Source organism: Ahaetulla prasina, chromosome 1, assembly GCF_028640845.1.
Source record: "Ahaetulla prasina isolate Xishuangbanna chromosome 1, ASM2864084v1, whole genome shotgun sequence".
Classification (NCBI taxonomy): Eukaryota; Metazoa; Chordata; class Lepidosauria; order Squamata; family Colubridae; genus Ahaetulla; species Ahaetulla prasina.
In genome coordinates, this window is record NC_080539.1 from 285,237,866 (window position 1) to 285,254,173 (window position 16,308).

Sequence of the window (16,308 nt, forward strand, 5' to 3'; positions counted from 1 at the left end):
TCTGAAGGACTAATTTTTCTCTGCAAATAATTTATTTCTGAAACAATTAAGCCATATTAGATTGATTGAGAATATTATAAAGAGGCAGTTAAGGGAATTTTTGTTTTTTGCTTTTTTATTTTCTTCTATTTTTCTTGTGGAGAATGTGAATTGTGAATTGTCTTAAATTCAGGATTCTTTTCCTTATCAGTAAACCTTGTAGTCTGCATTTCAACAGTGTTTTCCCAAAGTATTGTATTATGTCACTTAATAAATAAGAATTATGAGTCTACAGTGGGGCCAAGTTCAACCAACTTGGTAAATAAAGACAATAGGACAAAATACTCAAATTAGTATCAAGTATGTAGAATAAAGGTCTTCATGGTTATTCAGTGGCCACATTTTTCAACAATTTGATCAGGATTGTAGAGGCTGATAGAGATTATAATAGATCAGTAATTAAGTCTTCATGTCCCTTTAGGAAATAGTAAAGATTTTTTTCATTTATTTTGCCAGAATCTTTCAGACATTTGAAGCTTTTATTTTCCCAATAAAACTAGAAAGCCTACTGACCCTGTGAAATAATATAATTTGCTTTAAACAGAAAAGAACTTTAAGAAAACTTTTATAGTGGAGATGACATTAAAAAAAGTGATGAGGTGCATATGAAACATTTTGGGCATTTTCACAGGATTTTTTGGATATCATTTCAGATACTGGAGAATTAAAAATAGAAGACTGTCATTCAGCTACAAATAATTTGGGAATTTGCTTTATTTCCCAAAGAGCGTCATAAAATATTGAAAATGAAAAACCAAATCTCTAAATGTTTTTACAAAACATATAAGACATCTAAAGCAATTACTTTTCCCCATTCTTGTTAGGAAAATGAAAAAATTTATAAGGTACTTGAAGCTGAAACGACAAAATCCTGTAGATTATGAAGAGCATATGAAGAAAAAACAGCGTTATGAAGTAGACTATAATCTGGAACCTTTTGCAGGACTTACTCCAGAATACATGGAAATGAGTAAGACTTAAACTATTAAAGTGGGGTTTCCTAGCTGATTACTTATTCTGCAATGAACCAGAGTTTTATCCATTCAATATTTTATTATCCATTCAGAATGGATGTCCCAAACGTGCTTTTTCAAGAGGCAACTAGACTTTCAGGTTTTTCTTTGCAGACATTTTGCTTCTCATCCAAGAAACTTCTTCAGCTCCAAATAGAATAGAATAGAATTTTATTGGCCAAGTGTGATTGGATACACAAGGAATTTGTCTTGGTGCATATGCTCTCAGTGTACATAAAAGAAAAGATACGTTCATCAAGGTACAACATTTACAACACAATTGATGATCAAATCAAATCTCCACAGACATTCAAAATGGAATTATTTATCCAGCCTGACTGTTATTATATTTTCCAGTTTTCCAGTTCTTTCTTTCTTCAAATTCTTTTTTCATGCAATTATGATTAAATAAAAGATATGTTATCCCTTTAAGAAGTTTCTATTATTTGAAGTTTAATACATATAATTTCCAGAGGAGTAACCTTGATCAGAAAGTTCAGCTCTCATATACTTAATCCATTCCCAAGTGGATTACAGTAATGCTCTACAGTCTTTGAAGAGCATTCAGAAGTTTCAAGTGCTGCAAAATGCAGCACCCTGGGCAGTTATTTATGCCACCTGTGCTCTGAGAGCTACATTGGCTGCCAGTTTGCTTCTGAGTTCAATTCAAAGGACTGGTTATGACCTTTAAAGGCCTACATGGAGATATCCCAAAGGTGCTTTTTCAAGAGGCAACTGGACTATCTGGTTTTTCTTTGAAGACGTTTCACTTCCCATCCAAGAAGCTTCTTCAGCTCTGACTGGATGGTGGGAATGGAAGGATTTATACTCCTTGCAGACAGTTGGTCATTTGCATTCTTTTAGAGAATCATTGAGGCCATCTGGAGGTTTGTCTGTGTCATCAGGGTCATCTGAGTGGTACAAATGGGTGTAGAGCCTTCTTGGAACTGTTGAAAGTACTGTGTTGTAGATTGGAGATAGATGATGTCATATTCCTCCCCATCTTTTGAGGGAGGGCTGTTCTTCTTGGATGAAAAGCAAAACGTTTTCAAAGAAAAACCAGGAAGTTCAGCTGCCTCTTGAAAAAGCACCTTTGGGACAATCATGACTTGGATGACTAAGAATCTCCATAGACATCTACATGGGGATGGGTTATTTGAAAGACAGTTACATTTACCCATCTTATCAGGAACTAATTTTGGAGCCCACTTGCTAAGGAGCTTCATCTGAGCAGAACTAGGAAGAGAGCCATGACACCCAGTCTTTGGGACATCATCTCCCCCAAAGTGAGATTGACCCCCAATCCTAATGGCCTTCTGAAAACTCGGTTTTGTCATGGGGCCTGAGGATTCCATGGGAATATGGAGCCCACAAAACAGTTGTATTGTGTGTAAGATTTTGATTGAATCTCCCATGTTTTCTGTTTATGGCTTTTAATTGCTCCAATTGTTTTTAATGGTTTCATTGCTTTGATAATTTTTATTTTTGCTATTTTAAGTATATGGGCTGCCCAGAGTCACATATGTGAGGTGGGCAACTATGTGAATTAAACAAAGTAAATAAATATATAAATAAATCAAGTTAATTTATTAAAGCAAAGACAACAAAGAATCTTGTAGTTCATTAAAAGTAAAAAAATGTACTAGGTTTCACCCTTTAATGGACTTACATCCACTATATGAAATACATTCTTTTCTCTTGTGTTAGGAATATATGTAGATTCATAGTTTAGTGGAAGTTTGGGTGGGAAAATTGTAAAAAGTGAAAGCAGCATGCAGTTAAATAAAAGAAATGTCCAGAAATGCTCACACGCAATATATACATTTATATAAAATAGCCAGTAGCAAATAGTATAACATATCAAACACTTAAGAAAATACATATAATTTGTGCGTAGTATGCATTCACTGATTTGCAGGGAGGCTATGTTTTGGAAAGCAAATTCTACAAGAGTAAAATTGGTAATTGACAGTAGTTTCTTTTTAAATTTTCAGTAATCCAATTTGGTTTTGTAACCCTGTTTGTTGCATCCTTCCCATTGGCTCCCTTGTTTGCATTGCTAAACAATATCATCGAAATACGTCTGGATGCAAAGAAATTTGTCACTGAACTTAGGAGGCCAGTTGCCGTGAGAGCTAAAGATATAGGTAAGTTAGTAATTATTTATACAATATCTATACGTATAAACATTGATTAGAAAACAGAAAATTGAGTGTCCTTGTTGGTGCAAGATAACCAATGAATACCAGCTAGTGTTCTTTATTTCTGGCAGCCTGACCTCAATAGCTAGGAAAGCTATTTTATTCTTCTCTTGATTTCTGTCCTGCTTTTATTTTTTTACTAAATGAATACAAGTAATTATAGATATTTGAAATAGTGTAAATAGCATGAAAAATTGAACAAAACTTTGTTTCTCCTTAAGGGTTTCACTTCATGCCAGCAGGCATAGAAAGAAAGGGTCATTTGACATCCTTAGGAAAAGCATTCTAAACTTCACTGTAACTACCAAAGAATCTGTGTTCCTTGGTTCTACATCCAACCCCTTCAATAGGCTAAAGACTTAATGTAAATGAAAAGCTCAAACATAGGTTGCATCAAATTCATCATTTACCAGTAGAACCAGAAGTGGGTTTCAGCAGGTTCTGACCAATTCTGGAGAACAGTAGCAGAATTTTTGAGTAGTTCAGAGAACTGGTAGCAAAAATTCTGACTGGCCCTGCCCCCATCTATTCTCTGCCTCCCATGTCCCAGATGATCGGGAAGAAATGGGGATTTTGCAGTAACCTTCTTCTGGATTTGGGTGGGAATGGAGATTTTACAGTATCCTTCCCCTGCCATGCCCACCAAGCCACGTCCACCAAGCCATGCCATTCCCACCAAGCCACACCCACAGAACTGGTAGTAAAATAAACCCACCACTGAGTAGAACTGAATCATCCTTCTATGCATCCTCTAATCTGTTCAAACAGTAAAAGATTCTCAAAAGGAAAAACTGGAATGCAGAAAAGAGATGGTGGAAAAAAATGACAAGAAGTTCCATGTTACCCCATAGAATGGAATGTAGAAACGAGGGAATATAATCTAGAAATAAGTGAACTCACAAACTGAGTAGATGTTAAAAGAAATATATATTTTGCTTCAAACTTTGAACTAAAGAAAAGATGAAAAGAAGTTAATACCATTGCTGTTATTTATTTATAATATCTAAATTACGTATTATATATGATGTATTAGTGATATATGCATTAACAGCCCAGATCCTAGGAAGCGATTACAGGTAGTTTTCAATTTACGACCACAGTTGTGCCCAACATTTTGGTTGTTAGGTGAAACATTTGTTAATGGCTTTGAAACAGAAACTGGACATTCTGAAGCTGGACAGATGCTGACAGAAGCATCGTTAGAGATGCTTTAGTAGTAGAATACCTTATCCCACCAGACTCGAAATCCTAGGCTTAGAAAACTTGGAATCGCTTCTCGGCCTTTTGGCTAAGATCAAGTGTAGAAAACTTGGAACTCCGTCGCCTTCGACAAGACCTAAGTTTAACTCACAGAATCATCTATTGTAATGTCCTTCCTGTTAAAGACTACTTCAGCTTTAATTGCAATAATACTAGAGCAACTAATAGATGTAAACTTAATGTCAACCGCTTTAATCTAGATTGCAGAAAATATGACTTCTGTAACAGAATCATCAGTGCTTAGAATACTTTACCTGACTCTGTGGTCTCTTCTCATAATCCTAAAAGCTTTAACCAAAAACTTTCTACTATTGACCTCACCCCATTCCTAAGAGGACCATAAGGGGCGTGCATAAGCGCACAAACGTGCCTACCGTTCCTGTCCTATTGTTTTTTCTTTTCTTCTTCATATATATATATATATATATGCTTATACTCCTAATATTTACTCATATATGTGTTTATATACTATATAATCTTTTTGTATGATACCTACATATATTGTTGTGACAAATAAATAAATAGAACCTGCACTTAACAGTGGATTGAACTAGATCAAGAGTTTTCAGACTTTTTCAGACTGCAGAATAAAGATCCTGGAACCTCTGATCAAAGGACACAATTACTGGCTGCATTTGAGTATAATTTTACTTTTGCCTCTACTCTCTCACAGAACCCCAGCCTTAGGGGTTCTCTGGAACAGAGTCTGAAAAACCCTGGCCTAGATGACCTTGATAGTCCTTTCGAAATCTGTGATTCTATGATCAGAGTTTGCGATAATACTCTTGAATAGCTTGCTTGTCTTTTCCCAGGGATATGGTATAATATCCTCAGAGGGGTAGGAAAATTGGCTGTGATCATAAATGTAAGTATTATTTTTTTTCTGTAAACAGTATATGAAGACAAAATTCTCATTTCTGTTCCAACTATTTTAAAGGTTTACTCTGCAATGGCTAAAGCAGGAAAGTGTGAATCTACCTGGAAAAACAGCCATAAAGATGGGCTGACACTTGGACTAACCTAAACTCCATTTCCCAAATGGCTCTGCCTCTGTCTTTTATTTGTTTTTTTCCTCCCAGATGGCTCCAGCTTCCTCTCTTTTGTCAAGAGACCCATCTTTTCTATCCATTACCTCCTTTTCCTTTATCCCTTGACTTCATTTCCTATTTCCTGTATGGTCTAGAGTAGCTCTGTGGCTGTACGGCCTAAAGACCTACCGATCCTTCACTGTCTGTCCATTGTGTTTCCAGACTGTAGCTTTCTCACTTCTGAATGCCAACGTGAATTCTTCTCTTCTTTTGCTCCCAGGCTTGTTAAGCATGGCATTCTTTGTACTCTTTCTATTAGGTCAAAAAGGAAAGTTGGAATTGGTTTTTAGAGATTGACGTCATAAAGACTTTTCCTAAAACAAAAGGGAGCAACTAGCAGGCATCTAATCTGTAGCTCTGAGATCACGTCATAGAAAATGACGGAAAAGCCAAATGGCCAAATTTTGGCAACACAGGTTTCAGCTAAAAAAAAGGAGAAAATGAAATTATTTCAGGTCCCCAATAAAGACTCCCAAATTGCCTTAAGCTTCATTGGGAAAAACTGCAGACAGGCCCACAGGTTAAGAAAAAGTGGTGTATATTAAAGAAAATTGTGCAATTCTATGGATCCATATGGAAAAGATCCACTTTAATTCTAAATATTAAGCTTTCAACTCTCTTCTGAGATGGTATCTGCCCTGCAAACAACAGCTAAACATTTCATGTAAGATTTATCTTAATTTTAGGAAAGATAAAAAATATGAAATTGCTGGATCCAAATAAAACTCTTTGTCCACGACTTGTCAAGTTTTCGTGCATTTGATGAAACCTCTAAATGGAGCATTTGCACAAAAAGTGCACAATTTCAAAACAGTGATTCAAAATTGCCCCCAGCATACAGGATAACGAAAGCAATATCAGTACCCCAGACCAGAAGTCTCCAACCTTGGCAACTTTAAGACTTATGGAGTTCCCAGAGTTCCTCAGCAAAGCTGGCTGAGGAACTCTGGGAGTTGAAGTCCACAAGTCTTAAAGTTGCCAAGGTTGGAGACCCCTGCCCCAGACAGTATTTGTTTATTGATAGTGTGTGGGGGGGAGAGGCATGTATGTAGCAAAAATATTGTGAATAGCAATATGGCAAACTTGGGGTTGTTATCTGAAAGAATTTTGCAATTAAAAGGATCTCAGTATTGAAATGCCTATAACCATTTTTCCACCTCATGTTAGCTTTCCCAGTCAATTTCAACTACTCAATTTGCTGCACTTTTTAGAGTTTGAATCTCAAACCACCATGGTGCAAAGAAAACCATTAGCCTGGTTTTCTGCGATGCTGTGATGATACAGTTTGAAGCAGCCTGGTTCATGGCAGTCCCTGCTGGGGGAGGAGACAATTGAGTCTGGTTATGTAATGAAGTATGGCCTGAATATCTGCGCTCATTCTTTACTTTTGTGGCTTAGGCATTTGTGATCTCATTCACATCTGACTTCATTCCACGCCTCGTGTACCTGTATATGTACAGTGAGAGTGGCACCATGCATGGCTTCGTGAACCATACACTATCCTATTTTAATGTCAGCGATTTTCAAAGAGGAACTGCTCCAAAAGATGATATGGAGCTTGGCTATCCAGTGCAAATATGCAGGTATATAATGACCTTTTTTTGAAACAGCTTTCCCTAGACCCCGCCTAGGAAATTTATTTGTCGTGCATTTCATCAAGTCTCTTTTAATTTTCAGTGTGTTTATTCTAGGCTGTATATATTGAAAAGTGCCATGTTTCTGTACATAAGGCTTCCTTCCCACCTTTGCTTCTATGCCAACACCATTCCCCCCCCTCCAATTACATAATGTCAAAGGCACAAAAATTCAGCCAATAGAACCCCTGTTTTTGAAAAGACAAATTATTTTCCTTGACAGTTTTATGAGCTACTATCTAGACCAGGGATCTCCAAACTTGGCGACTCCCAGAATTCCTCAGCCAGCATGATTGGCTGAAGAATTCTGGAAGTTGAAATCCACAAGTCTGGAAAGTTGCTAAGTTTGGGGACCCCTGGTACTTCTCTGATCCATTATGATTAGTTTGGATCTACTCTCTGCCAACAGACATAATAAAATAAAGCTATCCTAAATCATCTCATTAATGAATCAAGCATATTAGCAGATGTGTATCTTTAAAAACCCAGTAGTCATATGCTCCTTAATCTAATATTCTTTTGACACAGAAATCTACAATACTACAATAGAATTTTTTTAATGGAAAGTTGTTGCTGCTCTTTATTCCTCTCTGCTTCTAATTTCCATTATGGCTATACTAATTCCTCAAAAAACTGTTTCATACATATGGAAATAGTACCAGAGACAACTTTCATTAGTAATACATAGCTGCTGTAATCATTCATGTGCATATTGAGAAGAATCCTGTTCAAAGAACATATCCAGCCCTATTAGGGCATCTGAATCTTTCAAATATTATAAATGTCACACTCCACTATTCAAAAAGTGCCCAAATGCAGTCATTTATAGGACAAAACTTTGTAAACCCTAATTTGTCTTCAGTCCATTGAATTGTGGCTGGACCTCTAAATAAACCAGAGATAAAATATCATTAATTCATTACTACCACATAAGCGTGTTCAGTTTCATATATGTTAGAATAAATCTCTGAATTGCTCTAATATATTTCCTCCATATCTTGTATGAATCTAATTTTGATAGCCACAAAATTGCTTTCTTGATACTCAGAATTCATGCACTTTGTATCCCAATTCCAATGTAACCTCTTTTCATATATCTTCCCTATTTTTTTAAAATTAAATGGTACTACTTAGAGTTTGTATTAGGACACTTTCTTCTTTATTCTCCTTCCTGCTTACTTAGCCAATTGGACTTGGGGGGTGGGGGTTGATATTCTTTTAGGATGCCTCTGAACTACAACCCCCAATATCTATGTCATTGGCCATTCTACTAAGAATGCTGGGAGATGAAAGATCATAGGTTTGCTGCCCCTGCCCTAGGCAGGCTATCCAGGCTTCTTTCACTGCACTATAATATCCTTATATATAATATTCACAGCATTTTTCTTTCTATGTCCTTCCATTCAAGTATTAATAAATGGCTGCATACTTGTTTGCGATATAGGCAAGCCAATCCTTTTTCTGGAGAAGATTTTCAATCAATGTTTCCTTTTCTAGACTCTGAGACCAGCTTGCTTGTTTAATATAATTTCACATTTTTCTCAAATATGTTATGCAAAACACGTAGAGCATCCTATCTCTTTAACAAAGTACATGGAAATACAGCAATTCACTAAAATGTTATTCTGATAAAGCAAAAGAAATGAGCATAACAATATTTTCAACATGTCAGCAGTAAACTCAATGTAATGACTGACACACTGACTTTAGTTAGAGATAATAGATGATGAAGATAGATAGATAGATAGATAGATAGATAGATAGATAGATAGATAGATAGATAGATAGATAGATAGATAGATAGATAGAATTTGATATGAACTAATAAATTATTCTCAGAACCTTCTGATTCTCAATTCTAATGTGTTTTTCAGATACAAAGATTATAGAGAACCTCCATGGTCTGAAAATAAATATGACATTGCAAAAGATTTTTGGGCTGTGCTTGCAGCAAGATTAGCATTCGTAATAGTGTTTCAGGTAAAGTACAATCAAAATTTGTCTTTTTTTCCTAGAAATTAAACCATAATAAAATGAATACATTGTGTTTTTAGGAGAGTATGATAGCTAACATTATTTGAAAAATACTGTGTCCCTATCATATTTATCTAGTAGGTATCAACAACTTTTTCAAATTCCAGATAGTCTTACACAAAAAGCATTTACAGTAAAATAAAAATTATATTGTACATTTTATGAAAATACTGCACTTGTACTGTGATTTATACTGTGTCAGAAATTGTTGCATTGCACACAGAGACTCTCAAATTAAAAGTATTTTTTGTTTTCCTGTGAGTTGGCAATCACTCATCTGGCTTCACTATTCCGTCCAAATCACCATTCCTGCTCAAAAACCTGGTCCGGGTGCCCCAGCTTAATGATGGCCGCTATGGCCACCGCTGCCAAGACGAAAAGTTTCCTCTGACCTCCAAGGAACTTGCCGGTTCCTCTTGGTCATCCGAGGTGCCTCTCCTTCTTCACCGTCCCTACAGGACAGATCCGGTCCGAAGATCCCTTGACAGCGGTTTGTCAGCTTGGGATTTTGCGAAGCTCATCACAGCTAGCTATTCCCCGACTGTCTCACCGTGACGCTTCCGGTTGACTCACACACAGAGACTCTCAAATGAGTATACCAGAATACCAGCAGCTCAGTGAAGATTGCTCATATGAAGAATCAGCTGTTCCCTTTTGTTGTCTCTTGTAACAGTATGTAAGAATGGTCTTGATTGATGAAGGGAAGAGACGCTCCCTAAGGAATGAACAAATAAAAAAGGGGGAGAACCTTCCCCTGAATAATGGGCAGAGAAAGAAACATAGGAGGATCCACCCTGACTTATCAGGTGGTAAAAAGAGATGGCGGGAAATTTATACTTTCAGAGTTGCAAGATTCTGTGAATGTAGCTTTGTGATAAAGTAGCATTGCCATGTTTCTTCTCTAGTCTACTTGAGAGGCTAACAGCTCTGGGGAAAAAACAAAGGTGCCATTGTTGCTCAATGTCTGTTTGTTGTTGTCAGCTTTGGAAGCCATATGTCACAAAGGTCACCTAAATTAAGTAGCTTTTCCTCTTGTCTGGACCAACAGAAGGTTTACCTTTGTCCTCAGCATCATTGGTTGTGTGGCTGGGCAACAAGGTGGTCAGCACTAGCACAGTTGAGAGCACCATGGGTAATAACAAAGGCAATGTGGGGATGCTCATTATGGCATCACTTATTGTTCAAAACAGGCCATCTGTCAGGCATGCCTCCATTCAAAACCCAAGAAAGAAAGTCCTTGATTCCATGTTTATAGAGAAAGGTTCTTTTACTGAGTATGAGCTGAATATGAAAGAAAAGCAAGGTCTGAGGCAATAGGCGCGAAAATTAGATATTGAAAGCAATCCCAAATCCCTCCCTCCAAGGAACCAGGTTCAGTGTCCAATCCACATCTCCCCAAGGTGTCATGTGGGGCTCTTCTTCAGATGGGCCCCATCTCTCTGGTATGCCGGAACGGTTGACCTTGACAGTTGTCAGTTCCTTTCACAGCTGCTTGAAGCCTGTGAGAAGTTTCCTCCCTTTTCTCGACCACCAGCTCACTTCCCCCACACCTGTATACCAGCAAATCCTTCCCTCTCCTGTTACAATGGAAGCCAATAGCAAGCAAGCATCATAGGCAGAGGCTGACACCATCTTTCTTCCAACAATATAGTATCTGTTGGATGACTACCGCAACCAGGACCACAACCAGGACTTCTCACCTCCTGCTTACAACAGGGTGTTCTTCACTGCGGTGCCACCATTATCCCCAGGGTTCACTCTTTTCCGAATGGCATGTGTCCTTGTGCAACTTAGGCTTAGTTATGTTTCAATTCTTTCAGTGCTTTTTTGTCCTTTACAAATTATGAAATGTTGCTTATCTTCACTCTTAACTTTATATACCTTTCCTACAAGCTAACAAACCCTGTTAGCCTTTTCCTACTAAGTGAAGTTGCTGATAAATAAAACAAAATTATAGTAAAACTGTTGAGAGGCAACTAAAACCACAGAAGACAATGTTAGTTTATCTAAGTGAGATAAGCAGAAACAAATTGCGCAAGTTTGAAGTATTTTACTTTTATTCAGTCTGGGGATTAGACTTGCCCACCTGTGTCGCCATTTAATTCAGTCTGGGGATTAGACTTGCCCACCTGTGTCGCCACTTAATTCAGTTTGATTTCTTTTTCTTGTTTTTAAATTTTCTCCTATTAGTTTTGGAGGAGAGAGAAATGTTTATCTTAGCTCCCTGCCTGATTTATATTTGTGCTATTGGAGAATCATTTCCAAAATCCTGCAGAATTTGCAATCCCTTCTTAGGATGTTTCCTCTGGTGCCTAATTTCTGATGGTAAATAAGAATTGGCTTTGGAGGAAGATATTTTAAAATCAGGTATTCCCCATTTTAAAGAAAGCTCCTTCCCCTTCTCTCTTGTTGGGTGCATCTAATATAGCTGGAATGTCCTCTCAAGGATTGCATTTCAGGGGTGTATTCAGATATAGAGAATGTTATGAATATCCCTAGATATAGCTGTGATTTACATTTTTCCCAGGAACCGGTGTTTACTTCCAATTTTCAGCAAAAAAACAGAAACAACAATTCATAGTAAACAGTGGCTTTATTTAACAACCATGGAATCTACTTATGACCGCTGCATTTATTTCACAACCACCATATTTGCTTAATAACTGCTGCAAAAGAAGGTTGCAAAATTGGACATGGTTGTGTGATCAGCGAGTTTATAACTGTCTCCACTTATAACCAAAATTTCTGGCTCCAGTTATGGTCATAAAATCGAGGACTACTGCACATGATCTCTGGAATTAAGCAGTCTATGCATTGTACTGAAGCATTCTTAGGAATCACAAATGTATGTGAATTCTTAATAAGCTATTGATATCAATTATTTAAAAAAAAATTAGTTAGGCCATAATTTTGACTTGATTAACCTTTTCTCTTTTGTTTTTATTTTTCAGAATTTGGTTATGTTTATGAGTGACTTTGTTGACTGGATTATTCCAGACATTCCCAAGGACATTAGTCAGCAGATTCACAAGGAGAAAGTTCTCATGGTGGAAGTCTTCATGAAAGAAGAGCAAGGAAAGCTGCAGCTGCTAGAAAACTGGAGGGACAAGGATCAAAGGAGAAGTGAAAACTGTAACAGTCACAGTCCCAGGGCATCAATGAGCCATAGAGGGAGTGTGTCTTCCTGTCACTCATGCCATGTTGAGGTATAGAAGAAGACAATGTTTTACACTGGGGCATTCCATTCATAAAGCAGCCGATATTTACATGATAGAACTTCATACTTTAACAACCTGGTGCATGTTTAAGCATATGCGACTGTTTTGCTTATATCTATGTGAGAAATAATGTTCTTAAGAACAGGGAGGACCATATTCTATTTCTGACAAGTTTTCTTTTTTTAATTTTCTTTCCTTTTTTGCACAAAAATAATGCAGGGATTTTTATATATATATATATAAATAGATAGGTAACTTGCATAGTTAGCTTAGAGCTATCACTGTTTTATTTTTTAAAAGGAGATAGGATTCTGTAGACTCTTCTCTGAGAATTTTATATTAGCATATTTATTAAAATAGGATAAAATGTATGAACCAAACGACAAGTATTGGAATAATAAGCCCCCCCATTTCTGATAAGCTACATCTGGGTTTTTGCAATATGCAAATAATAATAATAATAAATACTATACTGTGGAGTGCTTTTTGCAAGGCTGTGGCAACAGAGCTCTGACTTTAATCTGCTGACTTTTTTTACAAGCAGAAATCCTGTTGAGGTTCCTTGATGATACGTTGCTGCATTTTCTCCTAAGTGAATGCAGTAGCAAGAATATTTTGTTTTCCATTTGAGATTCTTGCCTCAATTCATCACTTCCATCCTCATTTCATTTACTCTAGTGAATTGAATAGTCAGACTCAAATCAATGTAATCTTAGTCTCAACACTAATGAGGGCAAATCACTTTACTGTCTTTCATATCTTCTTCTATGAAAGATGAGTAACTTGTGGAAGGGCATTTAGTTTAGTAATTCAAAGTGTCTAGTGCACATCCCAGAGGGGGATTTCAATGAACACGAAGAATATTAGCATCAGCACAATTTCCCCAAACACTGAAGGACCTTTGAAGAAAAAGTGTCCTGAGTTAAGAGCACACACAGAGACAAACACACACACACACAAATACTAGCAAATTGCACTGCCCACCACAAACCTGGAATCTTAGTTGCTGAAGGAACACATTAAATATATGTATTCTCAATTATGTTTCTATGTCACCTTTGCTCAGTAAAGCCAACATACTACATTTAAAGACATTACATCTTTCCAAAACAATGAATGTGATTCTGTCATTTCACTGGCCATAATCTCTTATACATTAAGTAATTTGGCTGAGCAGCTCATTTCTAAATATTATTCTTTTTTCATATTTACAACTTCTCTGCCTTTTGCAAGTTTGATTCATTTGTCTCGCTCTCTTTCACATTGAAATGGTCAAAGAGTTTATTTGAGCACCATTCCAGTGAAATATGGGTCTTTCTTTCTTTCTTTCTTTCTTTCTTTCTTTCTTTCTTTCTTTCTTTCTTTTTTTCTTAATAGGTATCATATTATAGAGGTTATAAGATATGAGTATCATGGAGCCAGTACAGACATGTGCAGTACAGACATGTCCTCTCATAATACTAGTGTCATTTTACGAAAATTGATCAGGAGCAAATTCAGAACAGAAAAAAAGTAAATGTGGTGCCACACAATCCACAATTACCAAATTATGTCTTTTAAAAGAGATGATACCATCTACTGAGAATAGATTAATAAATGAATAGTAAAATAGTTGGTGCAATTGTTCAGACAGTACAGGAAATTAATGTAGCAGATATGCAACAATGTAAAGTTATTACTTTTATGCATTGCTAGTAAATTGCATGGAAATATTTTGAAGGTGCTAGCTGTGATCCACTAGTGATAATGTTAAATTATGATAACAGTCAGATGAGTGGCATTTTATTCTTCTTTCTTTTTAGGGTTTTTTTAAAAAAATTCAGATAAGATTAAAAATGAGGAAGTGAAAAGGGTTAGCAGAATTAAGAACATTTCAGTTCGCTTCAAAGGAAGGTTCTCCTGTGCCCATCACTAGTTGCTGGACATCCAAATATGCAAATGAAAAGGTGAATAGTATGGATTTCCAATGAAGCCTAGCTTTATTTTTCCTCTTCAAATAGCTAAATATTTTAATTCAATTTAATTCAATTTAATTTAAATTGTTTTGGAAGGATAATGGAGGAGTAATTTATAATCTTTGCAATCTTAAAAAAAACAGTAGAACAATTCAAGGAGACCAAGGTAGAAATGAATGTTACAGAAAACCAGCAAGCCATGGTGGTGAACAGAGAAAACAAATACATTACAGATTTTGATATACCAAAGTTTTTCCTGGAAAGTCATGGAACCTATGAACAGCAATCCAGTGACTGTGTGTCAGTGAATCCTAAGACTTGCCATAACAGCATATTGTAATGCAGTTCTGAGCATATCAAAGTCCAGCCAAAACAGAAATAAATCCTGGTAAAGGTAGCCCTTCAAACTAATTTTCACTTTAAAAGTTGCCCTTATATCAGCAAACCAAGGTAGAAGAAGGAATCCACAGGACCTTGACTGTTGATATGGATGGCAAATACGAACCAATCTATACATGACATGGCTCTCATCAGGTCCGACAGTCATATTTGTATGTTTCATAGTTTGCCCTTGTCTCTTTAAAATAGTTTCAACTGGGAAGTTGTATGACTTTCATTATGTATAAAAGTATATATATGCTTTTTGTATTCAGAATTTTTCAGATACGTTATATTGTTGAAAAAGTTGATGAGATGCAGGTGTATCATGGACAGATATATAAATATCTTCATTGTCTTCCTGAGAAAAATCAGCATGCAGTATTTGCTTCTTCATTCAGGCTGAAAGTCCAGCAGTATCTATTAGACTCTTGACAGGAATCATCTGATTTGAGAAATGAAGGAATAGGGAAAATCAATTAGTTATCACTATGCAATCTGCACATACTCTGGTTCTGCCAAACTTTTGAAAACAAACAGCACTGTTGACAGGGTCTAGGCGCCCAAGGAACATGACAACCTTCCTTCCAAGGTAATCCAAGAGGCAGATCTGGATTATAAACCCAAAACCTGGAAGACCATTCAGTTACAGCTAGTATATCAATCCCTTTGCATAGGATAAAAAACAGAGCATCCTTGGAGTCACACTTTGACACTATGCAGCTTTCTTGCAGTAGTACTGAAGTGGATTGCCACTGCCATCTTCTGGGATGATTTTTGGATTTGGGTTTTTTCAACATTCAAGTCTAGGTTGTAGCCCTACTATTTGTGGATGCTCTCCCATCAAAGTCCAGGTACCTTGGCGAGGTTCTTAGGAGCAGGGTAATTAACTGCTGAAAACATAATGATCAAAAGAGAGATAAGCCAATGAAGGTTTTAGAAATCAAAATCAGAATTATAGATACCAGCGTAGTGTGCGTGTTCCTTGACAGTCCATCTGTTCAGTCTTACCTACCGTATATACTCGAATATAAGCCGATCCGAGTATAAGCCGAGGTCCCCAATTTTACCCCAAAAACTGGGGTAAACTGGGGACTCGAGTATAAGCCGAGGGTGGGAAATGAGGCACCTACCGGTTGGGGAAAGCCTCCCTCCCTCAGCTGAGAAGGCTGGCGGCTCCCCGCCCGCCTTCACTGCACCGCAGGGCTTCCGTCGGTAAAATGTGAAAAAGAAGAAAAAACTCAGTATAAGCCGATCCGAGTATAAGCCGATCCGAGTATAAGCCGAGGGCTTAAAAAAAAAAAACTCGAGTATAAGCCGATCCGAGTATAAGCCGATCCGAGTATAAGCCGAGGGGACGTTTTTCAGCACAAAAAACGTGCTGAAAAACTCGGCTTATACTCGAGTATATACGGTATTTATTTTCCCAAAAATAAAACCTGTGCAAGAGTCTCTCACTTTAGCCATGAAGATTTCATGAATGCATGA

At 36.9% G+C, this 16,308-nt stretch overlaps 1 protein-coding gene across 4 annotated transcripts in view; it reads left to right on the forward strand.

Annotated features, from left to right (window-relative positions):
- Nucleotides 1-15,996, forward strand: part of ANO1 (anoctamin 1) — a 134,745-nt gene extending 118,749 nt beyond the window's left edge. For all 4 annotated transcript variants that reach the window (XM_058161488.1, XM_058161507.1, XM_058161498.1 and 1 more), the window contains 6 exons: nucleotides 864-1,009; nucleotides 3,047-3,199; nucleotides 5,326-5,378; nucleotides 7,000-7,184; nucleotides 9,110-9,215; nucleotides 12,221-15,996. In XM_058161488.1, coding sequence (XP_058017471.1) covers nucleotides 864-1,009; nucleotides 3,047-3,199; nucleotides 5,326-5,378; nucleotides 7,000-7,184; nucleotides 9,110-9,215; nucleotides 12,221-12,481 — 904 coding nt within the window. In that variant the 3' untranslated portion in view covers nucleotides 12,482-15,996. The remainder of the gene's footprint in view (nucleotides 1-863; nucleotides 1,010-3,046; nucleotides 3,200-5,325; nucleotides 5,379-6,999; nucleotides 7,185-9,109; nucleotides 9,216-12,220) is intronic.
- Nucleotides 15,997-16,308: the final 312 nt, after the last annotated feature.